The 25,914-nt window shown below is 36.3% G+C and overlaps 1 protein-coding gene across 2 annotated transcripts in view; it reads left to right on the top strand.

Annotated features, from left to right (window-relative positions):
* rxfp2a (relaxin family peptide receptor 2a) overlaps positions 1-25,914 on the top strand; it is a 62,607-nt gene that overhangs the window by 20,830 nt on the left and 15,863 nt on the right. For both annotated transcript variants that reach the window (XM_065260131.2, XM_065260138.1), the window contains 5 exons: positions 1,619-1,724; positions 4,172-4,243; positions 19,264-19,335; positions 20,838-20,909; positions 21,606-21,677. In XM_065260131.2, coding sequence (XP_065116203.1) covers positions 1,619-1,724; positions 4,172-4,243; positions 19,264-19,335; positions 20,838-20,909; positions 21,606-21,677 — 394 coding nt within the window. The remainder of the gene's footprint in view (positions 1-1,618; positions 1,725-4,171; positions 4,244-19,263; positions 19,336-20,837; positions 20,910-21,605; positions 21,678-25,914) is intronic.

Here is a 25,914-nt window from a genome sequence, read left to right as displayed (position 1 = left end):
AGAAACAGGAGACTGTTTTCGTCAGGACACACAAGCAAAACAATTAATCCTACTTGTGTCTACACTGTCAGAAAAAATGGTCCAAAAATGTCGGCTAATCGGCTGAGGTGCCCCTCTCCCCAAGCGCCAACCTTGGTCAAAGCATTCTGTTACTACTTGCGTTTCCAAAGTTTGTTTTATTTACATTACATTACCTCAGATCTGCTGAATTAGTAATTTGGTAGTTTGTTTTTGTATTTCTGTCGGTAATGATTTACTCTCGGTCTTCTAAAAGTGCTAAAAACTTAGCAAGTAAATAACAACAAAGTATCCACATTCTTAGTATTACAGTGCTTGACTAATCAAAGTAATGTACCCGATGAGATCTAATATAAATAACACAAAATTTGCGCACTTTGTAGACAAAAATATTAAATACTTTTTTTCACAAAACAGAAGAAAGAGTGGAAATGGAGGCTGCAAAGGCAGTTCAACATTGCAAACATGGATTTAAAGCTCCATCATGTAAATCTTATAGAATATTAAGCTGTTTTGTCACACTTTTATTCTTGTTATTAAGTACATTTCCATTATTATCACTTCTCTTAGTTGATACTAATCTATAACACATCATATTTATAATATTTTGTTAAAACTATATTAATTGTGCCCCCCCTCAGTTTCCCCCCTTGGGCTACTGCCCTTCAAAATGTCTGAGCTAAAGTTCTTCTCGGGTCCAAAGAAATGTACCCGACCCAAAATGACCCGAATCACTTTTTACCCGAACCCGCTGTGCATAAATCTTTATTTTTTAAAGAAAGACCCGACCTGAGTCTAAACCGATAAAACTTTACCCGACTATGACCATTTTTTTTAACCCAGAATGTAAATGTGTGCAGTCTGCAGCCCTGCTCGCAACCAATTTGGCGCTGCTTCATTTATTTTCAAATGTTATCTGACGACGACACCATGGTTACCACTAAAATGTAAATTTATAATTGATTGACAGCCACACAATGTCACAATCGCTCTTGGTAAACAGAGGAGGGGTTGGTAAAGGACATCTATGCACACACGTGGAATAGTTTGGGTCGTCTCGGGTCTGTTCGGCAAAACACATTTATTTTAAGTTACCCCATACCCGATGTCGATATTATTATACCCGAACCCGCTCGGGTCTTGGGTTGGACCTCGGGTTTTCGAATCTAAGTGGACCCATGAAGACCTCTAGTCTAAGCATAGCCCTGCTGGGGCAGTACCCTTTGAAAAAGTACCTATTAGCACCTCAAAGTACATATTGGTACCATACATATCTATACCCAAATGGTACATATTAGGGCCTTTTTAAAGGTAATGGCCCAGTGACGACATTTTTGGACCATTTTTTACAGTGTAAGTGAGGCAACTGAGAAATGTAAGAGATCACAGCTGATTACTATGGAACTTGGTCTCTCCCCCCTAACATCAGATCATCATATTTATAGCCACCGCTGTCTGCTGTAATGCAGCATAAATCTCAGTTTTTTGACATTGTAGAAGCATCTGGTGGGGAATTGACTTGCTCTCAAAGTCTATTTGCCATGAAATGCTTTTCACATCGAACATAATTCAGCACTGTGTCTACATCGATCATGTGCAGATCTGCAGCTTTACCCGGAGAACTGCGGCTGCATGAAGACCGAGGTGGAATGCGTGGAAGTGAACCTGCACTCCGTGCCCATTCTCTCCTCCAATGTGACTTGGTTGTAAGTACAAACCGCCGGGAGCCATCCATAGAGGTTTATTCTTCTGATCCCACCGGAGGTTATTAACCTGTAGCTGTAGAAATGTGCTTTCGGTGAGACAAAAAGCTTAAGGAGATAAAGAACTGCTTTGCACTTAAGAAGTAGCAGATGAAAGAGAAAGTTATGTACAGGGATTGAAGGTTTTGTTTGTGGTTATTATGTTTTTTATTACTCTGGATGAGTTAATATGTTTTTGATTTATTGTGAGCTTCACGGTGTGAATAAGGTGTTTGGGATTGTAATGAGGCAAGTGGGAAAAACTCATGTTTTGGGAAGTGATTTACAGTATGGATTTTGGGAAGATTTTTGGAAAATAAAGGAATGTGGAAGAATTAATATCACCAGTCAGTAAAGTTCTGTTTAAGAAAACACATTATTTTAACGTTTTGGAAAAGAAGTGATCCTTACAGGAATAATTCTCCTAAAATGACAGTTCTTTTTATGTCAAGCCAAATATATGCAGAACACCAACAAAGATTTTTTCTGGTGTCTTTTCATGTAACAAATGTTGGTGGGGATTCACTCTAATCTCCCAAAAATACAAAAAGGTGCCATTAAAATTATAGTTCACCCCCAAATATTTAAATTATGTCTTAATATACTCACCCTCATGTTGTTTTTAATCTGTATAAGAGTTTTTAAGATTTTTGATCAAATAAATTATGGTAAGCACACAGTTGATGGTACCCATTGACTTCCATATAGAGATGCATAACGATTAATCACAATTAATCTATAGCCGAATAAAAGTTTTGGTTTACATACATGAGTATATGTGTGTGAATTGTGTTTAATAATTTTTTATATAGATAAATGCACAAACATGCATGTATATATTTAAGAAATGTTTACATGTGTATATATACATTTGTATATTTATGTATAATTTATTTTATATATATAATATAAATTAGTGCTGTCAAAGAGAAATTGCGATTAATCGCATACAAAATAAAAGTTTTTTAGTATAGTTTATGTGTTTGCACCGTGTGTAATTATTTTATATAAAGACACACACATTAATGTTTGTATATTAATGTTTGAAACATTTATATGTATATTTATTTTATATTTTATATTATAAATAAAAATAAAAATATCCATAAATAACATTTTTCTTAAATGTATACATGTATGTGTGTATTTATATATACATAATTTATACACACACAGCACACACACATATATTATGCAAACACAAATGTTTATTCTGTATGTGATTAATTGCGATTAATCTTTTGACAGCCCTAATATAAATACTTAATATATAAATATATATTTTTCTTAAATTTATTCATGCATGTGTGCATATTTATATATACATAATTATTATACACAGTTCACACACACATATATGATGTAAACAAAAACTTTAATTCGGCTATAGATTAATCACGATTAATCACAATTAATCGTAAGGAAATCCCTACTTCCATAGTATTTGTGTTCATACCATCAGTTTTATAAATATCTTTTTTTGTGTGTGTTTAACAGAATAAAAAAACCTCATACAGGTTTAAAATAACATGAGGAGCAGTGGCGTAGCAAGTCAGTCCCGGGCCCATATGCAAAAAAAATTTATGGGCCCCCTTAAGCCAAAGCCCCCCCCCCTCAACCTTGCCCATTGGCACTGTTAACTGTGGTGCGCAGGTCTGTGAACAACATATACTTTTAATAAGGTAGTCAAATATTTTTACTTTACTTTTTAAATAAAGAAAAACTTTTCCACCTTCTCTTTTCTCTTTAAGGCTCCACTTTTATGTTTATATTTGTCCATCCTTAATGTTCAGGCCATTATAGTAACCTCTCACACTTTGTTTTCTTTTTTTGGGCGCGGCAATGCGTCATGTAAAAAAATGATGGCGTAGTAGTCTACGGCAGCCATCGCGTGCAAAAAAATAAAATAAACGTAAACAAAAAATGACGAAGAAATTAGACATTACGGAGAAATAAGAAATCACTACACATGATGTTCATACAAAAATATATTTATTGCGGCCACAAATAAAATTTAAATTGAAAAAAAAATTTAATTAAAAGCTGGGGCAGGCCCAGGGCCGGGCCCCCTATTGGCCCGGGCCCATTTGCATGTGCATACCCTGCATGCCCAGACGCTACGCCACTAATGAGGAGTAAATGATGACAGTTTTGTCATTTTTGGGTGAACTAGTCCTTTAATGTAATCTATGAATTGGTGAGAGACATTTGAGAGGATACATTTTTTAAGCAGTGAATTTTTTTCTGTAGCTCACACAGTTTTCATGTTACATAGAAAAGAACATGCCTGAAGATCCTTTAAACGATTTAGTTTAGTGAAGGTGAGTCAGTGATGACAGAATGATCATTTTTGGATGAACAAACCGTTTAATGGCTCTGGCAGTAATGCAGCTCTGTTTATAATTTTACAGGTCTTTGAAGAGCAATCGGATCAGAAAGCTGGATGATTACGTTTTCTCAAAATATACACAACTGCAGAGACTGTAAGTACCAGTCAATCAAGTGTGAAAGTTTAACATCATGAATAATCACTGTATTAAAATGTAAATCAGTTCACTTTATACATACCGAATAACTTCTCTGCGTTACTCTTAACTTTAGTTAGAAAAACAAGCATTCCTATTGTATTGTAACATCATCTCACTGTAAATTAAGACTAAGTTCCCAATGTATCTTGGGTCACTCAACGGTTTTTCACTCCCCTCTGTGCATCTCCCACTGACACCTAAATTTATAGATGCTATAAAAATTTTTGCTGGATAAACCAAAATATGTTAGCCCTGAGAAATTCACTGAGGGAGATTAGTCTTACTACAGTATGGGTTGCAAACTTGTGTGGTCATTCCTAAAAAATATGGTCCTTTATAACTCTTATGCACTCTTAACATGGCTGGGTTATTTATTGGGTAAATATTGAATATAGAGCACATTGCTGGGTTAAAATTTACCCAATGTTGAGTTGTTTTAACCCAACTGCTGGGTTATTACTCCATGGTTGCATAACAACAACCAAACATTGGGTCATTTTTAACCCAGCATGGGTTTTTAGAGTGTGGTAGAGCATTGCATTAGCAGCACAAAGGGACATGGGTTCGAACCCAGGCAATACACATACGGGTGATTCTTGCAAAATTAGACTTATGAGGTTTCATGAAACATTTTGATAAAAAAGTCAATGCTATCAAAATAAGAAGCATACAGTTACAAACATCTCTTCATGTACTAATTTTCACATGATTTCAAATGACATCATACAAACAAATTTTGTTGTTTTTTCCACATTTAAGGGGAACATTTTCTTTACCGCAACGTATCCATGACTGGATTTGGGTTCTTTGACATGGAAATATTTGTAATTAAAAAATCAAAAAAATTAAAAGCTTCAGTGCATGTTATGCACTCGGTGCTAAATAGCACTAAAAGTGGTTCATGGCTTGTAATCATAGAGGAACCATTTTTAATGCTATATAGCACCGTTTGTTTTTAGAGTGTACAGAAAGAGAAACGTGTATTTGGTGATCATTGGTAAATGTAGAGACAATAATAAGGAATATAAATGTGTCCAAGAAAATTTTTCTCATCCTCCGCAACAATTTTCAATCATTGTTTAAGCCCTCAAGGAACTAACATTTTAAAAAAATAGTTGGAAAGGACATAATTGACTGTGACATTCAAGATGGCTACCATGTAATCAGTTCTTATTTTTTCTCTCCAGATAAAAGTTGAAATTTTGTTTGTCATAGTACCTAGACAACTTTTTAGTTCTCATTACCGAAACATGAGTTTGTAAATGCATATATTTAATGTAATGTCATGTTACGGTAATGATAATTTTTGATAATGATAATCTAAAAAATAATAATAATTCTATAGGAAATATTTTTTTAATCCTCTAAAAATAATGGTTATAGTAAGTTCAGACCTTAATCTTAAATGTAAAAAAAAAAAATATTGGCTTCAAGGGCTTTAAAAAAATATCTGATGCTGGACAGTTCTAAGTCTGGATTTCGTGAGAATCACCCAAAAGTGCATAACTTGTAATGCACTGTAAGTTGTTTTTGATAAAGCATCTGACAAATACGTACATTTAAATGGATGCACAATATTTTATTTCCCAGTATTGATAGTGGATAATCCTCATTTTCCCTCCTAGGACTTTTCCCTCCTGACTAAAAAAGTTGGGAGTTTTTTTCTCCTAGTAGGTTTTTTCATCTGCTGGGGAGTCAGCTGACATTGGCTTAACTTAGCACCCTCTTCTATACGTTACATTATTACTAAGCTTACTAGTACGGTTTAATCTTAGCCGTTGTACTCTGCTGCTTATACAGTAATAATTAGGGATGCACCAATAGGACCGATACTGATTTAAACAGACAACTTCTGACCGATACCGGTACCGATATTAAACACTTGTGTACAATACTATACAGTTGGTCTATTAGCTAGTTTATTTCTGCATCAAATAATTGTTACTGAACATGGATTGGATCTAATTAACATTCAACTGACCAACATAATAAGAGAGGCACAAATTAAGCTAAAACAAATATAATAAGACAACATGACAACCTTCAAAGGTGGTTTTTGCTATTCAGCCTTTATTTTATTAACAACATTAACTAATTTTTTACATATAATGGATTTCTTTATGCAGTTAATAAATAAACAATCGGTATCGGCCTTTCTCGTGCTATTGCAGATATGCCGATGATTTCAAATCCATCAAAAATTGGCCGATAAATATCGGCGGGGGGCGATACATCGGTGCATCACTAGTAATAATATATCACCTGGCAGTGAACTTTGAGCTTTATCATTTTACAGTTATTATTTATGCTATTATAGCAACATTACACACTCACTATGGTTTAAAAAATGGGATTAGGAAGAATGTGACCTTTTAATGTAAGCTGCTTTAAAACAATTAAACAATTTGTGAAAAGCGCTATATAAATAAAATTGAATTAAATTGAACTGAATAATAGTAGTTTTAGATATTGGACATTTTTACGCTGCTAATTTAAAAATAAATAAAACTGTTTTAATTGGTGGTTGTTAACCACCAATTGAGGCGCAAAAAGCACTAGACCTTTCGCTGCAGTCAAAATTGAAACTGTTTGTTTCAACCAGCAGTTGCCTTTTCTGTTTGTATTATGCATCAGGCAGTCCGTGTTTGCTCTCTGTGTGTGCTGTGAAAACACAGCTGAGAATAAGTCACTGAGGACGCCTGAAATGCCTATACGGTTTTTATACCCACACTTCATTTACAGAGGATCAAGTGACATCTACTGTAGTCTATAAAAATGTCACAAATGCGTGCTGTGAAATCACACATACATCCCCAACAGGAACATTTCTGAATCGCGCCCGAATAAATAGTCCAGAATAAATAGCTCTTGCACCTCATAATTGGCCTTTATTGGTATACGCCAAAGCAATGACTTGCATTCATAAAGCTCTTTACTGAATTGGCAAAACATACAAAATGCTTTTTAGATGGTGTGAATCGTCATTGTTTAAACTCTTAATGCTATAAGTGGGCATAACCAGTACGGCCTGTCTTTACTGGATTTTCCAACTTTAAACAAACAGATCACCTTAGGCATACATAAACATTTGGGTAGTTAAAACCTGAGACATGCAGGGTCTACAAAGATTGAGAACAATCCAACGGTAGTCAATGCAAGACATAGAGGGCCCATTCAGAAAACCAAACATAAATTGCACCGTGCGATTATGGCTTTAGGATTTTGACAATTCCCGCACACCCCTCATAAATCGATTTCCTTTAATACCAGCCTATTTATTATCAACTCGCATGGCACGCAGATGCCAGGTGGATTTAATAGTGGAAAACAACTTTTCCTGCTCCAGCAACTTTTGAAGTAAAGGCAGAATATGTGGACCAGAGCATAAAAACTGCTTTCTTGGCAAGCAAGTTGTGCAGGGAACTACTGGAAACCACCCTAGGACTCTTAAGTATTATAAATCACACTCAGAGGCAGATCACTTGCTTTCAACTTGGAGCAGTTTACCGTCCCGTCCCAGAGCTTTCAACCCTGCAGAGTCAAATTCAAAACAAAATTGTAAATGAGTAGCGGTGAGTTAGTTTGAAATAAAATCAAAGGTGGCGTATATGTGAATAAAACCATAAACAATTGAATACACATATTTCTGTTCAGCAGAGGCTCAACATGAAGTACTTAAACCTGATACTCAAATCATAAAATTCAAAGTCTGTGTTACACATAATATTTTTAATAGATGATGGCTTGCACGGCTCAAAGCCGGAGCCATGCAAGCTTTTAACTATCTTTGATTTTTAAACGATGATGAAATCATGAGGATAAAATAACACCTGAAACTACAGATCAGCACAGTTTTACACTACAACCAAGCAAGGGACCGTCAGCATTATATGGGGCTTTTGGGATTGTCTGTGGAATGTCTGTTGGGATTATACGCTATAAAATGAATTAGGCCAAGCGGAATAGCAGTTGCTCTTACAGCAGTGGGCGGTAGGGCTATTGAGTTTTACATTCTTTAAGCATTTGATTTTTAACACTTTTGCCATTTTGAATTGATATGGACATTTATAGACCCTACTTTAAGCCAAATTCTTCAGTGATTCCATTTTTGTAATCACATTATACAGAGCATTCAGTAGCGCATGATCACATTGCATTTTAGAAGTGAATCGGTCCTGATGCATCCTGGACAACCGCAACTGAAATGTCAATTGTGCGTTGCAATTACACAACATTTTTAAACATTGTTAAAATGTTTAAACAATAACATCCATCCATAAATGTTGATAAGCCCCTTCATACAGTATTCAGTACCATTGTATGGGGTAACGCATTACAAGTAACGTGCATTACGTAATAATATTACTTTTCTGAAGTAGCGAGTAAAGTAACCAATTTTTAAATGTATACATAAAAATTATGTACTGAATTAAACTAAACATAGTCACATTATGGACTCTATGCATACATGCCTGTGTGGGAATAAAATTTGAGAAGAAAACTGAGATGGCAAGCCAGAGCTCGACATTTTTTTGATGAAATATGCAATGTCTGAATGCAAAACGTTTCACTGATAAAAAACACATGCAAGGCCTGAAAGAGAACAAGCCTCAGCCAAGAAAAAGTAACGCAAAAGTAACTAAAAAGTAACGTAAGCATTACTTTCTATGAAAAGTAACTAAGTAACGCAATTAGTTACTTTTTTGGGAGTAACTTAATTTGTAATGCATTTGACTTGATGTTTGTGATGTAGAAATACTATCGCTTTGATGATTATAGTGAGCAATGTAATTTTTTATCTTTCATAAAGAAAAGCAGAGGCGTCATGCCTATTCAAACTGAGGGGGCACGTGCCCCCTCAGTTTTTAGAGCCAAATGGATTTTGCATGCAACCTCAAAATCAAAAAAGCGTCCATTAATCTGTTACTGGTCTTTTAATCTGATTAATATGCAAAATATTATTAATTCTGTTCTGCATCCTTGTCACTTTTCAGAGATTTTCGCCATTTTAATAGTGTTTTGATCGTGTTACATTACTTTATTCTGGTGGCAGGCGCTGCTGTCAGCACAGTCGCAGACATCATCAGCGTCTGAGCGCGCTCACGAGCTCTTTGCTTGCTGCTGCATTTTGCTATCTGAAGAATTAAAACATGTAAGAAACGCTCACAACATTTCCAAACCCTAGTACGGTAATGTGCAGTTTACCGCATCTGTTTAGAAAATGCATGGTTTAAAATGTGACCGTCTAAACGTTGTAGTAGATTTCTAGATTTATCTTCTTGGCACAACGCCAAAGTTCGCCAGAGTTCACGGGGGTGCAGAATCCCACATGCTCACATATGAGGTAAAATTGGTAGCAAAAATCCGTTCCTCTAATAATTTTATCTAAACATATTTTTTTAATCATTATTGAACATTAAACTCAATCACGTGGCTATAGCTTATGTCATTTTCATTGTTTATATACTTTATGGATTTAAAATTACATAAATTTTTTTTTTTAAATGTATTTTTTGGGCCATTTTTGCCTTTATTGGATAGTAATTAAGGAGACGACAGGAAAGTATAGGGTGAAGAGAGGGATATGGGATTGGCAAAGGACCTCGAGCCGGGATTCGAACTCGGGTCGCCAGAAGTGCGTCTGCACCATGTGTCGGAGCACCATCCACTACACCATCGGCTCCGACAAAATTGCGTTCATTTCATAGAATAATGCAGTTGTTGTGCAAAATGCATTAATGACACAATTAAACAAGTAGTTATACAAAACGTAAATAAACAAAACATGCCGTTTCAGATTTAAATATGATGCCAATATGTAATTATTCCGATTGAATAGTATTTGATATGAAAGTTAGTCAACACTTTTATTTTGGAGGTTTTTGCATGAAAGCAGGGGAGCTCAAATTGTTTTTAACAAGTGCCATGGAAAGACTGAAAGCTCTATAATATTTCGTTTTGATGTCTGTGTATGCACACATTTCTGTGAGCTCTGCACACTGTGCCCCCTTAAAAAAAATTGGCGCATGACGCCCCTGAAGAAAAGCTACTCTATTCCACTTACTTCTTAAAGGAATAGTTCACCAGATATAAAAAAGTCATTAAAAATAATATGAAAAAATGTCCTTGCTAAAACAACATTATTTTGTGTATTCGGTATAATCCAATGTGTTCGTGTGGTTTATGGTTCAAAAATCAATTTTTTTTTCACATCCTACATTTTTGTAGCTCCAGATTTCACTATCTTCCTGAAACGCACTGATTCATGTACAAAACTTATCGATTTGAAAAGTGCTGTGTCCCTGATTGGCCAGGTAATCTGTACGTTTTGATTGGCCTGAACACCTCTGACTTCAGCCAGAAATGTGACGCTCCTTACCATGTTTCAAAGATTCGATCACAATGCATTTTGCATTAGTTTTTCTTGGCTGAGGCTTTATCTCTTTCGGGCCTTGCATGTGTTTTTTTATGAGTGAAAAGTTTTGCATTCAGAAATTGCATATTTCATCACAAAAATAAATAAATAAATAAATAACTTGTAATATATATTAACTGTCATTAAGAGCTCCTCTACTTTCTTCTTGTGTTGTTCACATTATTTAAAAGTAAACCTCTAAATTTAGTTAAGTAAAATTAACTAAACAACAGTTCAGACACAGATCATCTGCATTGAATGATAGGCAACACTTTCTTAAGAATCTGTATTTGGGTTCTGAAGAACAAAGAAAGACAGTGAACGTTCAAACGAGTAAATAATGAAAAAATGATAATTTTTTGTGAACTATCACTTTAATGTTATCAGCTTAGAGAGATCAGTTCACTCTTTCTCAGTAGCAAGCACATCTTCCCAGCATGTTCACCAATGCTTCAGTATTTGCCATTGCTAAATTCCCTTTCACACCATTGAGAGCGCAGGCTGATAGCTGATAATGTAGGTAAGAGCTACTGTACTCTTCACGACAGGTCAGCGTGTCCCTTACAGATCGCAGAAATCCTCTGAATCCAAAAGATGATTTTCATTGCATTTTACACATAAATTGCACTTACATTTTTTAGCACTTCTAGGCCCTAGAGAAAGTGCCAGCAGACATTATTATACTTCTGCCACATTTCAATTGTGTTATTTTTAAGAGAGGCCATTTATTGAATTACAGTTACATTATCATATAATAATATGTGATAATAAGATAATTCTAGTACTTAAAAGGATTATACGATCAACTCTCCAGATTAGAGCTGCTGTTACTATAAGTCTATGAAATTATATATTAACTTTAGCTATAAACTTAAGCAAAGATCTCCATTTGATGTTATAGTAACCTCATTTATGTCAAAGAGAATCATTTGAGATGTTTAAAAGCTTTTTTTCCTTCTGCATGGGCAGCTTCCATGCCATTATCCACACAATGTCAATCAAACACAATACACACATTGTCAAATTTGAAGTTTATTGTGGACCGTGTTTTGACGCAAAAGGAAATCACAAACTTTTTTTACATGCATGCCAAATGGGCTGTACAAGCAATGTTAAACGAAGAACAAAAAGGTTATGCAACAACCAAAACGCACTGGTACACTATGACATTTGTTATAAAGAAAGTATTTATCTTAGCTTTTACATCTTAAAGGGATTTTCCAGTCAAATATCCAAGATGGGGTCGTTCCCGGAAGCTAGTTATTATAGTTTATAAAGTTTTTTTTTTTTAAATATTAATATATTTTCTTACAAAATTGCATCGATTACCTGCAAAATTCCTTCATTATCTCCTTGGGATCATATGAATTACTTGAGTGAACGATGGATGCACTTTTTTGAGGTTTTTAAGTCAGAAGTTGTTGCCTGATCCCTGTTTTCTTCCATTATAAAACTTGGAAGGGCAAGGACCATTACTAAAATAACACCAAGATGATGGACATGTATCTAGGGTTGCTTTGAGGGTGTGTAAATCATGAGGTTGGAATATCACTTTAAACTTGTCTAAAATGTTTGAAATATGTTCTGCATATTTAATTCTGGACTTTAAAGATACATTTAAAGGATAATTCCGGTATTTAACACTTTGAGTCTCATTTCTGGTTTGTTTTGGATGAACTACAGTGATGGACACTGAAATTTTGACAATGGGTCGTGTCTTGAGTTTTTGACTCGTTAGACTCTTGACTGCTTCAGAATGGAAGTCAATGACCATGCACAAACATGTCATTAAAACAACACTTAACGTTTATTTTCAAAACTGTACTGCTCATCGAGTGGTTTGTGGTGTTCGTTGATGATTAAAAACAAGATGTGTAGTGAAATACAGTTTCTGTCGTGTTTTATTTGGCATTTTGTTAAATTCCATTGACTTCTCTTGAAAGATTCATTGCTCGCTGATATATCACTCTGCCGCTGGAAACGGAAAAGGGGTCTGTTTACATGTGGTTGTAGTTTTTCGCTTGGTTTCTCTCAGAAGATATTTTTTCCCATATTTGATGGCTCAGTGACCAGCTTTAGGTTTGTGAGCTCGATTGTGACTGTCTTTACGCATAGACTGTAAAAAAAGATGGACGACGCGACGTCCCCTCCCACCATTGTAATGAATTGAAGCCAAAAATGTCCAACCACGGTCGCCGCCATGTTACGTAAAAACGTCAGTTTGGAGCCAGGGCATGCGCAGAAGGAATCGTCAGTGGAGCCAGAGGCGGAGCCGCGGTATCAAACTTCCTCCCAAACGCTCGCTCGACCAATTCAACCACGCCAATCATAACGACACGCCCCGTTTCTATAGCATCAAATTACAAGCTAAAATGAAACTTACCAAAATAATGAAACCTTGAACATATATCAGCATGATAACAACTACTTGAAAGGACCAAAACCATCTTTTGGAAACTTTTATTGGAAGTGTAAATAATTCGTTTGAATGGAGAGGGCGGGGTTTATGACTTGTACTGCAGCCAGCCACCAGGGGGCGATCAAAGAGCCAAAGGCTTCACTTTTCAAGGCTTATGAGGCACACCCGTCTTTACGCTAGACACTGAGCGTACTTGTATGGCAAAGTGGTTGTCGCCATCAAGTGGTCGGGAGTGTGCTAACGCTTCAGACTCAAATATAGAGCGGAAGTATATACGCGGTTGTGAGGTATCTGAAAAAATAGTTCCACTATAGCAAATAACATGGATTGAAATCATACATTGCGCCAATATATTTGTTTTTAATCATCAACGAACACCACGAACCAATCGGTGAGTAGTACAGTTTTGAAAATGAACATTAAGTGTTGTTTTTATGACATGTTTGTGCATGGTCATTGACTTCCATTCTGAAGCAGTCAAGAGACGCTTCTAAACGAGTCAAAAAGTCAAGACACGACCCATTGTCAATATTTCTGTGCCCATCACTGTAGTTCATCCAAAACAAACCAGAAATGAGACTCAAATTGTTAAATACCAGAATTATCCTTTAAATGAGAAACCCTTGATATTCTGAAATGTATAATGCTATTAAAATGATAGTTTCAGTATTTACAATATTAGTAAAATGTAAAATTTAACAGGTTTCTCCTACATTAACATCTAAGGTCTTGTCTACACGGACAAGGGTAATTTTATAACCGTGACTTTTTACGCGGTTCAGTCCGCACGGAAACGCAGTATCAGTTCACTGAAACGTCGGTTGCAGTGTTGGCGTGTAGACAGTAAAAACAGGGTTTTTGCTTCTGATTAAGGCTTCTGATTGGCCAACGTGGCTTTACGATTAGGGTTATTTCACCGCCTGCTCATGTGGCATGCTCTTGTGTGATAGCGTGGTTTTTGCATTTTTATGTAGGCATTCTTTTAAACCGAGCATGTGTGGACAGGATTTTTTTTTAACCGCAGATGGTTATAAAAATACCCGTGTCCATGTGGACTAGGCCTAAGACATCTGGGACCATGGGCGGATTGGCCATCTGGCAATTCTGGCAAATGCCGGAGGGGCCGGACCCTGTTTTTTAATGTGGCGGTGAGATTTTAAAAAATATATCAGAGCTTACACGGATGCAGGGGAGAACTGGTCATCTGGGGCAATGTGGGCCAGTTTGCTGTTATGCAAGCAAGATATAGAGAAAAAATAATAACGATTACAATTGTGTGTTTTTTTGTTTGGAACCACTAACTCAATGCTGTCGTTGCTCCCTCCTTCAAAACACACAGTTGCTTAGGGCAGTGATCTTATAGCGCACATCAGTGTCAAAATATTGACAAATCAAAATTAAAGAAGGCGGGAGTTTCTGTTCACAGAAGCCGTGAACGACTTCCAGCCAATCGAATTACACGGCCGAGCAAGAATTTTAACCAATCAAATGAAAGAAGTCGGGTGTTTCCTAGGACGAACAAGAATTACAGCCAATCACATTACAGAGCTGAGCAGAATTCCAACCAATAATATATAAAAGAAGGCGGGAGTTTATGTTACAGAAAATGCATCCTCATATTAAAAAATACAGATAATTAGCAAATCCATGGATGCATACTACTTAACTTTAGATTAATTTAGCTGTTTTAATTTAAAAAAGAAATTTAGATTGTTTGTCATGTAATGCTATTGCTGCAGTAACTGTCAGTCAAGCAAATAGAAACAACAGATGTTTATAGCATATAGTATAAGATAAAGTATAAATGTGTATTATGGATTTAACTGGAATGGAAGAATTCTCAAGGCGGCAGAACTGTTATCACAAGTAATGAAATGACATTTAGGGCTAAGTTTGTGTTAATACGATTTTATAAATCCTATTAAAGCTTTTTATGTACTATTTGAAAAAGAGATTTTGTGAGGACGTTTCATTTGTTCCCTTTTGTTTGAACAAAAATAGTTTTGATTTTGGACAATATATCCAAAAACAGTGTATCCATAAATAGACCTGATTTTCCTTCTCATGTTAGCAAGTCCGTTCACACCTTTGGTTACCTGCCTTTTCTTGTAGCTTTTAGTAAATTCATTTGTTCTCGATAATGATTTATAAAACTTAATGTGAGAGATCTTCACCCTCAGATCTGGCACAAAAACAGAACAGAGAGTCAAAGCCTCAGGTTTAATCGTGTTTTATCTCAATTATTTTTTTATTATAAATTAGATTTCCTGAAAAGTTTAAGTAGCATTTATTTTGGGCCAGTGTGCTGTGGTGTGTTGCGAGAAGGGGGTGGTGGGTCGCTTTGGGTGGAAGAAGTCCATGGCCCATTTTAGGTCCCAGTGCGCCCCTGTCTGAGACCAGTTGCAAACACTTCTTAGACTAGTCTTAAAGTTAGTCATCAATTTTTTCAATCCAACAACTTTTTAAAGTCAGCTACAAAAAAGGTACATCTATGTAATTTGAATTGGAAAGTAGACTGATTGGCCTTTGGTTATAAATAGTCCAACTAGTTTTTAAGTTAATTATGCTAAGTTCATGCAGCTGGCACCAGAAGGCAAAGCTGATACCAAAATGAGACGTATAAGAGAATAATCCACCCTTAGTACCCTAAGATTAGTGAAATTGCTGTCAGAAGCATAGCAGTGTGGGTAGCACATCAACATCGAGGCACAGCAGCACCTCCGGTAACGCAAGTTCAAATCCCAACTTAAGGTACTTTCCTGCAACCGTTCTCTTTCTGTCGCTAAACCTATGGAAATTACCTTAAAGGTGAAAAAAACAAAGAGATCTCAGCTAAGTCTCACAATCTTAGCCATCTCTGAGCAATAAAATATAAATATAGTCTTGAAAGATATTGTAGCAAGACAAAGGAGATGACGTTTGTTTCTTCCACTGCATTCTTAAGCCCAATTCATAGTCGTGCATAAGCTCTACGCCGTAGGTTATCCGTAGCCTGAGCGTAGCTTGACGTGCACCTTGCAAAACAGCGTGTCAATTCTATGTGGAACGCAAGCGCTGTGATTGGTCCACCAGAACCCCTCCCATCAGATAAAAAATTGTGTCATAGGTATTTCCGTTTGTGACGGTGAAAACAAAGATGGGCCAAGTTGAGGAGTGATTTAACTCAAACTGCAACAAAAGTCGCTGTTTATTTACTTCCATCATTGCTGGTCTTCTCAAATCATACACAACAAGTTACGGTTTCTTCTTCGTTTGTGGGTTAACTTGCCAAGCTGCTGCTTCTTTGACGGTCACGCTGCTACTGTGGTTACACGCGTGGATACTGCCTACCAGCGGTCTGTGCGTGTGTTTGCACGTCAGTGCGGACGACGACGCAAAAGTAACAATGAAAACTGACGCGGAACCTACAGCTTTGTTTATAGTCACGCTTTGGTCCACAGCGCCAGTCTACGTTGATCGCGCGCGTCTCAACAAACGGACGAGGCGTTTATAGTTGACTATGCACTATTCGCGTCCCTGGTGCTTCTAACATCAGAACTTGATATATAAATTTGAGAACATGAATAAAACAACACTCTCTTAAAAAGTCTTTATTAAACATTATCATTTCATAAACGTTTTTACTAAACAAGCAGTACAGACATCTTAAGGTTTGTATTTTATTCCTCGTCCAGTGGGTTATTCAATACAAATATAAGCCAAAATTCTGAATCAAAGTAAAATAATTTGTGTGTTAAACTGCAAAGTTTCCATACTTTACTTCCAGAGTGTCAGATAAATAGTATATGCATTGTTTTGCATGGATTGATCAAAGAGATACGTCACAGGCTTGCCTGCTCGGACAGAATCGCCTCGAGTTCGTTCCTTTTCGGATGAGGTGCCGCGCGCGCAGTTACAAAAATTTTCGTGCACACACATTCATAAAAAATGGGGTCTCGCGCACCCAACGCGCTAGTGGCGTAGCAAGTGAGTCCCGGGCCCATATGCAAAAAAAATTTACGGGCCCCCTTAAGCCAAAACCTTGCCCGTTGGCACTGTTAACTGTGGCGCGCAGGTCTGTTAACAACATATACTTTTAATAAGGTAGTCAAATATTTTTACTTTACTTTTTTACTTTAAAGGGTAGATTTAAATAAAGAAAAACAAAATGTTTTGGGTAGTTTTTGACTCGTGACTAACTTCTCCGCCTTCTCTTTTCTCTTTGAGGCCCCACTTTTATGTTTATATTTGTCCATCTTTAATGTTCATGTAGATAGCCCTTATAGTAACCTCTCACACTGTTTTCTTTTTTTTTTTTGCGGCGATGCGTCATGTAAAAAAATTATGGCATTATAGTCTACGGCAGCTGCGGAGTGCAAAAAAAATTATAAACGCAAACAAGAAATGCCGGAGAAATTAGACATTACGGAGAAATAAGAAATCACTACACATGAAATGCATACAAAAATATATTTATTGCTGCCACAAATAAAAATTACATTGAAAAAAATTTTTAATTAAAAGCTGGGGGGCCCAGGGACGGGCCCATTTGCCCGTGCAGGCCCACTCCGCGTTGACGTCATTTTTGCCACACGCACCAACGCGCCCGTGTGGACACATCGAGTATAAACATAGCTTAAGCCGTAGGCGTAGTTTTAACTTTCTCTCAAATATTTCTCATATGTTTTAGTTGTCTCTACTCTTAATGTGTGTACATCTGAAACTCTGTTTATACTACATGGAGGGATATATGAGAACCCACAACTAAGTCTTCTGAGCTTTAGAAAAAGTAACCACTGAGCAATATTTTCTTCTGGGCAAACACATTGGGAAATCGTGCTTTACGTGCATAGATATTTTAAAGCTGCGCTGTCAAAGGCAAGGACCAAATTATGTTCACAAAAATACTTTGTGTTGACACTTATGACTATTGGCATTCACTTGACCCTGATCAGCATCTGCTTTATATGATATCAGAGGTTATAAATTAGGAAAATCAGGGAAACTTACATTTTAATATAACACAGCAACATTTAATTTTCAGTCAGGTTTGATTTTTGGCCCTTGGTAGGAAAAACATTGAGCACCGTTGGTTTATACGGGCACAATAAATTTGAATTGTATTCCATAATAAACCTTAAATCCTTGCAGACGGTCAGCTCTTAAATCAATAATGTTTCTAAACATGCCGGTAATCTAGAACAGACAACAGGAGCATCATGCCAGGGATGTTTTTAGGATTTGCCAACTTATGGAGCTTTGGCCGTAATATCATTAGGAGTTCTTTCTTTCTTTCATTCATTTCTTACAGATTTATTACATGATATTTTTATTTTATTAAAAGTATTATAAGTTGCTCAGTAGCATTCCAGGCATTTTGAAATTACAGTTTTGTTGATTAAAAGACATTTTATTTCATTTAAACCCATTTTACTTTCAATAGCATTTTCCCAATGTGCAATTTTGATTACATTTTTTTTTATACAAGAAATATATATTTCCAGTATATTTAAAGTTAAGTTTTAGCAACTGCTGATTTGTTCAACGTTTATTGAGTCAACTCTGTAAAGAACTCCCTTCACATGAATGCTGTCACCATCTGGACTATCTGGGTGCCAAAAGGGATTTGGAAAAATGAAGATTGTAAAGGGAATACTCACTATTTCTCCTGAGAAACCCACTGGATCATAAATAAAGCCAAGTTCTCGGCGATATCCTGTGGACTTCACAAACAACTGCTATATAGTTTTATTGGGTAGTACAGTGTTGTTCCACTTTGGAGTGTTTGGCTTGCAATGCAACCCATAATTTTTAAGAACGATCCACCCTTTAAGCCCGGAGTATAGTCCGCAATGCGTCTCCTGGGCTACATACTACATTCTCCTGTAGGCGCATACGTGACCTAAGCATAACGTATGCAGAATTTTAAAATCAGACGGTGTACACACAGTAAAATTTGACTGTACTTCAGCCTTAAGCCAGTGCCCTAATTTCATTATCAGAATAGTGCACACATACTACCAAAGTATTTAGTATGCAAGCGAAGAGAAATATTGAATTTTTTTGCAGGTATCAATGACGTATATTAACTTTTTTTAGCAGTTCAAGACCAGATTCAAATTTGTTGAAGTGTTTATTTATTCAGACTTTCTTTTAAAACAGGTTTCTTCAGAACAATCTCATTCAGGTGGTGTCAAACCGTGCCTTCAGTGGACTTATCAATCTAACAAAACTGTGAGTATTTATCTTTTCTCGCTTTTTACTTCAAACCAAAAAATGTAAATCTGTTTCAGTGATATTGGCCTAATGTGAAATAGAGCTGAAGATCTTTGCCCGAACCCGACGGGACCCGTCGGGACCCGACGGGCTCGGGCGGGTTCGGGCTTCATTTCTAACATTTTACACGGGCTCGGGGCGGGCTCGGGCTTCCGCTCCGGCTTTGTGAGGTAAATGAGCGGTCAAGTTCAAATCAGTAGCGCAGGATCGCGCTGAATTCATTTACAGTGGATTTAATGATTTTCCTCATCAAAAACATGTAGCCTAATCTTGGTGAGTAGGTTTTTCAATGTATAACTAAATATGAATCGAGTCTTACATAATTTAGACAGAGGATATAGACTAATGTTGGCAGTAATGGAGAGAAGTGCCGACGCAAATCCCGCGGAGCCTGCCTCTTAATTTCGTTATTGCCAAATACCCATCTAAATTCAGAATGTATTATCTTAATTTAATTCGTTAAGAAATAATAATTTTATTGGCATATTTATAGTGTATTGCATAAGCCTATTTAGAATGAGATGTTACAATGTTACAGATTACTTATTTCTTTGTTTCAACTTCCAAGTGGCGTGTAGATTATTATTCATGAATAAATAATGTTAAAACCTGTGTAAATTTCTCATTCTTGACAAAAGCTGTGTGTGTGCGCACATTTAAATAATGTCGGGCTGTAAACGGGTTCGGGCTTTTAAAAAGCTGTCAATCTAAATGTACGTTCGGGTTCGGGCTGCATTCTGTCGGGCTCCGGACATTTCGGGCCTAACTTTTAAGGCCCGATTACAGCTCTAATGTGAAATGCAATCTCATATTCAATCTTGTGAAATTTTAAGCATTAGCTCAACCACTATTTAAAGCCAGTGAGAAAGTATTTATTCATTGGAGAGGTGCTCAGATATTTCCAACTGAACTCGCATGAGAAATGAGGGTCTAAGATTACAAAGAATACATATGAGATTGCAGTTTGTGTTTAGTAATTCTTCTTCTGTGGTTTTTGGTGTAGGTGCACATTTGACACAGTGTAAAAGAAATGTTTGCACATTGCATACATTAATTGCTTTTCCTTCACCGCGATTTTGACACCAAAAAGAAAATGTGCTGGAAGAAAAGATCAAATGAATTCTGGAAAGATAATGAGCTATAATGCCATATATCATTTGGGTAACTCCAGAAGGACTGAATAATAAATGGACGTTTAATAATTTTCTTCAAGCAGGAATAATATCTTTTTTACTCTGTATTTATATGATATAAAAGCATCTCAAAGGTACCACAGTCTGCGAGGCACAAATGGGATTTGCAGTATTCGTAATCGTTTAGAATTTTAATAGGGCCATTTATTACCTTTATGCGAGTAAATCGATCTTTTGGACATTTTAATGTCTAACCTTGACAGGCGGATGGTGCTGTTCGTCATTTTTTAAGTCTGTCTGTCTAATTAAATGTTGAATGTTCTGCAGGTTACTCAGCAAAAACTACATCACCTATTTAGGGCCTGGTGTATTCAGAGATCTACACAAGTTAGACTGGCTGTAAGTATCCAACACAAGACACTGAACATATTGAATAAGGGAAATTATCTTCTTATTGGTCTGAATCAGATATGAATTGCAGAACATTTGTACCGGGTGCAACAGATTTTAATAAGAGATACTAGAGATGAAATGAAAATGTATCTATACTAGCCACTGTTAGTTTTTGGGACTTGTTTCTTTTGAAACTTTTGAAAGCAGATAATGCTTTGTGAAAAGATTATTGTTTCATTCTGTGCAAAAACCTGTACTCCTGTATATCTCATTGGTAATTCTGTTAGCAGCACAGGAGGTCATGGGTTCAAACCCAGGAAACACACATACTAATAAAATGTTTAGCTTTGGATTAAAGCATCTTTTTAATGTGTAAAAACACTGAGCTATAGCTTTGGTACAGGATGTTTTATAGAAAGTGCTAAAATACTCAGCATAGGTTTGCAGAAAGAAACAGATTGATTTGGTTGGGTTTTCTGCCAACGCGTTCGCAGGTTGGACAGATTTAGTACAAAGAAAAAACAAAAGGTGCTGTCACAAGATGCACTGAGACTTTCCATCTCTTTTAATTCGTGCCCTGTGACCAAATTTGACACAAATGTATCTGTATTAAAATCATGAAAGCTGACATTAAAAAACTATTTATCTGCTTAACATTTCAATAACAGTGCATAAATTCTTTGATGTTTGTAATGTCCCCAGAGTTTTGGATCACAATCCAGTTAAAAGCATTTCCCACAACACCTTCATCGGATTGAGGTCTCTGACATTTCTGTAAGTGTCTCGCTCCTTAAAAAATTTTATGGTTCTACTTAACTGTGCCATTTCATTTAATCAGCTCATCTCTAAATTCCTGTCTTTGGGAGAAATGTCAAGCTTTCTTTTTGCTATCAAATGTATTTATTTATTATTGTATATTCAAAACCTTTTCTATAAACAAATTCCACAAATATCAATATTTTAAAATATGAGATAATTGAAAAACTTGGTCCGAAAATGTTCTTAAATGTCAGGGTGGTTCAACCGCAAACATGCGCCTTTTACTTAGAAGTTAACCAGTAGTAACAGTAGTACACACATAACATCGCACTATTCAGAGGATCCCAAGTCATGGGTGTCTGATCCATTATATGTGGGTGGGACAAGACTTTAGACTGTAAAAAAGATGGACATAGTGTCTGTGACGTCACCCAGAGGTTTCTGAAGATCGTTTTTGAAGCTTAAAGTAGGCGGTGCCTGCCGTCCAAAGTTTGCCATACAAACCAAAAACCACTTTTGTACCAGGCTGTAAACATATTATTTTCTGCTGTAAAGTTGGGCATTTTAACATGGATGTTGATTCCTTTCTGGAGTCAGCCTCAAGCGACCAGTCAATGAATTGCAGTTTACGTCACTTCCGTATTGGCTTCATCAGAGATATCGTAAGGTTGCCCCTCGGACAAGACTCACCCACTTTTAAAGACCATTGATATTGGATCCACTCACTTTTACCGTCTTTGATTCAGCCTGTTTACTTGTCAGAGCGCCGTCAGTCAAATCCATTCCACTAGAGAAATGCCCTTATAATTAAAACTACGCGTTTTAGTTACAACCTTGACTTCCACGTTGCTGCCTCCTCAAATCCATTTCACTTGGCTCATTCTGAGTCGATATAAATTAACTCCATTCACTACTTTCACTACTGCATTCCCGTGACACAGCAAAGTAAACAAAGCATTAAGGCTTTAAAAGCATTTGTTTAATTAAGCCACCAGAATACAAGAAAATGGCATCTACTTCAGCAATTTTTACTTCCTTTTGGCTGAATGAATTTTTTTTTTGAATACTGAAAAATAGCAACTTCATTGAAATGTACAACCAATGTTAAACAAGGAAAATGTTATTAAACACCTTTTACATTTTTGAACTTGGTACGTAGCACAGGAAAACGTCAAAGTAGAAGCCTGGGCAAGTCAAAATACCCATGAAAAAATGCATTTACTGCATTGGAATGTTATTCAGCCAGCTAAACTTGTCTTAACTCATCAGTTCAGACTTAAAAATATGCATAACATCCATTTGTAGAGAATGTTTTATAGAAGCCATCATTGTTGGCATTGTCAAATGTAATCAAGATGCGTATGACGTTCGCATAACACAGACCTGTAAAAAAGGTGAATGTACACACTTTAGGTTAACTTAGTTACTTTTCTATTTTTAATAATTTATTCATTATCTGCAATTTACTAAACTATTTTAAGTAAATATTAATAATTTTTTTAGCACATTTGCATTTTTAGCATCAAAAATATTTATTATCACCCGTTTAAATGTTATTATCATTAGTATTTTACATAATGTAGTTATTGTTAGGAACTGTTTTTGGACCTTCATCTGGTAATTATATTTTTCTCAGTTTTCTGATATTCTGTCATTTTATGAATTAATTATAATCGCTGGATTTTTTCCTCAACTCGTGAACCCCTAGCAATTTCCCAGAACCCCACTTTGGGACACCCTGTACTAAACGCATCCACTGGCTCAATTCCCGCAACCGTTTCAGATATCAAAGGTGCTCAGCACACCTGCATTTAGCAACACATTTGCATCCAACCATCACTTACAGATATGGAAATGTAAACACAGATGTGCAGGTAGCTCATTGTTTACATAGCGATCCAAGCGATCTAGTGATCCAAATGACCTATGGCTTAGCCATGCCCCCAAACGCGATAAGCCAAACACAGTGAGCATAGCAACCCAATACACTCGGACATTCTTTCCTTCCAAGTCCATTGAAATACATTGCAGTCAGTTTTCATTCGTACGTTTTTTCTTGTCATTTTAAGTTTAAAATGGTCAAACGGTGTGTATAGGGGTACATGCAACTCCGACACTAGGTATCCCAAAAGGCTGGGCGACGGTGTGTATTTTTAACCCTTTACCAAGCAACATCTTAACTGAGATAAGCGTCTGCTTAATCCAGATTAAGTTATGCGGTAGACCACAACAACACCAACTAAACCTGGATAAATTAAACACGGATGTCTACATCTGTTCTAAGCTAAGTCAACAACGTATTTGAATGTTATCTTTAACATCTCTAACGTAACATTAGCCTAACATTTGAAGACATTAACGTTAGCTTCTATCTGCGTTGTACATCATGTCACTTACATAAATAGCCTCATTAATGTATCTGTAATAACTGAGATAACAAATGTTATTTATAATAGCAATGTTACCAAATGTTACCAAAGTAACAGAGAGGTAACATACTCTTGGTAAAGATGGTAAAAAGGCTTGTCCTGGAAACGAATGCTGAAACTTTCATCAAACTTCTCAACAATAAAATTATTAATATAACCCTCCAATGCATAGTTAAGGCCCTTTTGGTAACTTTGAGATGATATATAGTCTTTCTGTTTCAAAAAATCATCAATTGCCTCATGTCATGTGAAATGTCTATTACTGTGACAGCTGCCATAGCGCCGGTCCCCGAATGTTGATTGTTTGTTCGAGTGAGTGGAGGGGGCGTGGCTTAGCCATAGGTCAATTGTCAAATTATAAATGGTGGTAGCAGGAAAGCTCATCACTGAGGTTAAGGTAACTGTTTTGACCTGTTCCAGTTTGCTTACGGGTCATATGGGGTGTTGTGGATGCCAGTTTAACTATCTTGGATTTTAGTGACCTGGACTCTCTGAACTCACTCATCAGGTTTTTAGTTAGAGATTTTACGACTCCTTTTAATACAGATAACATCTGTTTATTATTGGAACGTCTTCAGGTTAATTCAACTCTTGTTCAATGGATCAAGGACTTCCTAAAAGACAGACCTCAACATTTTTAAATGTTTGGTTTTTTAAGTCTAACAGTATTGTTATCATGGACAGGTGTTGTAAATTAGCAGTTTTGCTATAACACTAAAAACAAAGCATCTGGTGCATCCAATGCTGTTGTTATGTCCATATTAAATACATTTAAAAAAATACGGGGTTCCACAGGGTTTTGTACTAGGCCCATTAACTTTTCCATATACACATGTTAGAGTGTGATGTAAATAGTATGTCACTATTAAAATATACTTATGACATAGCTTTAGTATCATGGCTTTCATCTCTGGCTAGATAAAGACAGTACATTGATTGTATGCTTTTCTGGTTTCAAGTACAGTAAGCTTTTTGGAGTTGAACATTAGTAAAACTAAGGAATCTGACTATTCGGATCAGTTTGGTTCAATTGTGCATAGACACAATGGAACTCTCTGTACCTGCAAGACACAGAAAATACATTTTACACTTAAGAGTTTTGTCTGAGGCACGGTTAGTAAGAAAATCATTATCATAAGCCTTCATCAGAATGTCTTTAATATTCCTGGAAATGTCCTCAGAGGAAATGTCTCGCCGCTTTGTGATAAACGCTGTGCCAAAATTGACTGAAGTAAAAAAAACTAGCGCAACTTATTCCCGTGACTAACCTCTCTTTATTTTACTCTGCATTTTATTCTCTTCCTCTTGATATCATATGTTTAATGTTCTCTGTCTGTTGCGTCTTTTCTATGTGTCCTCGTTCGACTTCATCATAATGAGTTTTCCATGCTAAGTTTCAGTGTGCACCAAGTGTTTTCTTAACTAAAGTAGAGCGGTAAATAAACCGTTAGGAATTCTGTCAACAGTTCCTAACTCTCATGTCATTCCAAAGCCATATGACTTTTTCATTGGTGGAACACAAAAAGGAATATGCATGAATTCCTAATGAAATTCCAAAACTTTTTCAGAGCACTGAATGAATGAGTTTTACATTGTTTTGCCACCTACCGCTTGCTGAAAAAATGAAGTCATTGACCCAGCGCTTTCCTTTAGGGAGATATGGATTTCAAATATTTTTTTATTCATGTTCCCACACCTTAATGAAATCCAGGATGTTCTCCTTATACTAAAAGCAAAGAATAATCCCTCACGAGATTACATTTCATGAATGAAGATATGAATCAAAAGTTATCCCAGAACTCATGAGATTACACGCTTGCCCA

Source organism: Paramisgurnus dabryanus, chromosome 10 (assembly GCF_030506205.2).
Source record: "Paramisgurnus dabryanus chromosome 10, PD_genome_1.1, whole genome shotgun sequence".
In the NCBI taxonomy this organism is placed as follows: Eukaryota; Metazoa; Chordata; class Actinopteri; order Cypriniformes; family Cobitidae; genus Paramisgurnus; species Paramisgurnus dabryanus.
Note: the sequence above shows the minus strand (reverse complement) of the source record. Positions and strands in the feature narration are given on the sequence as shown.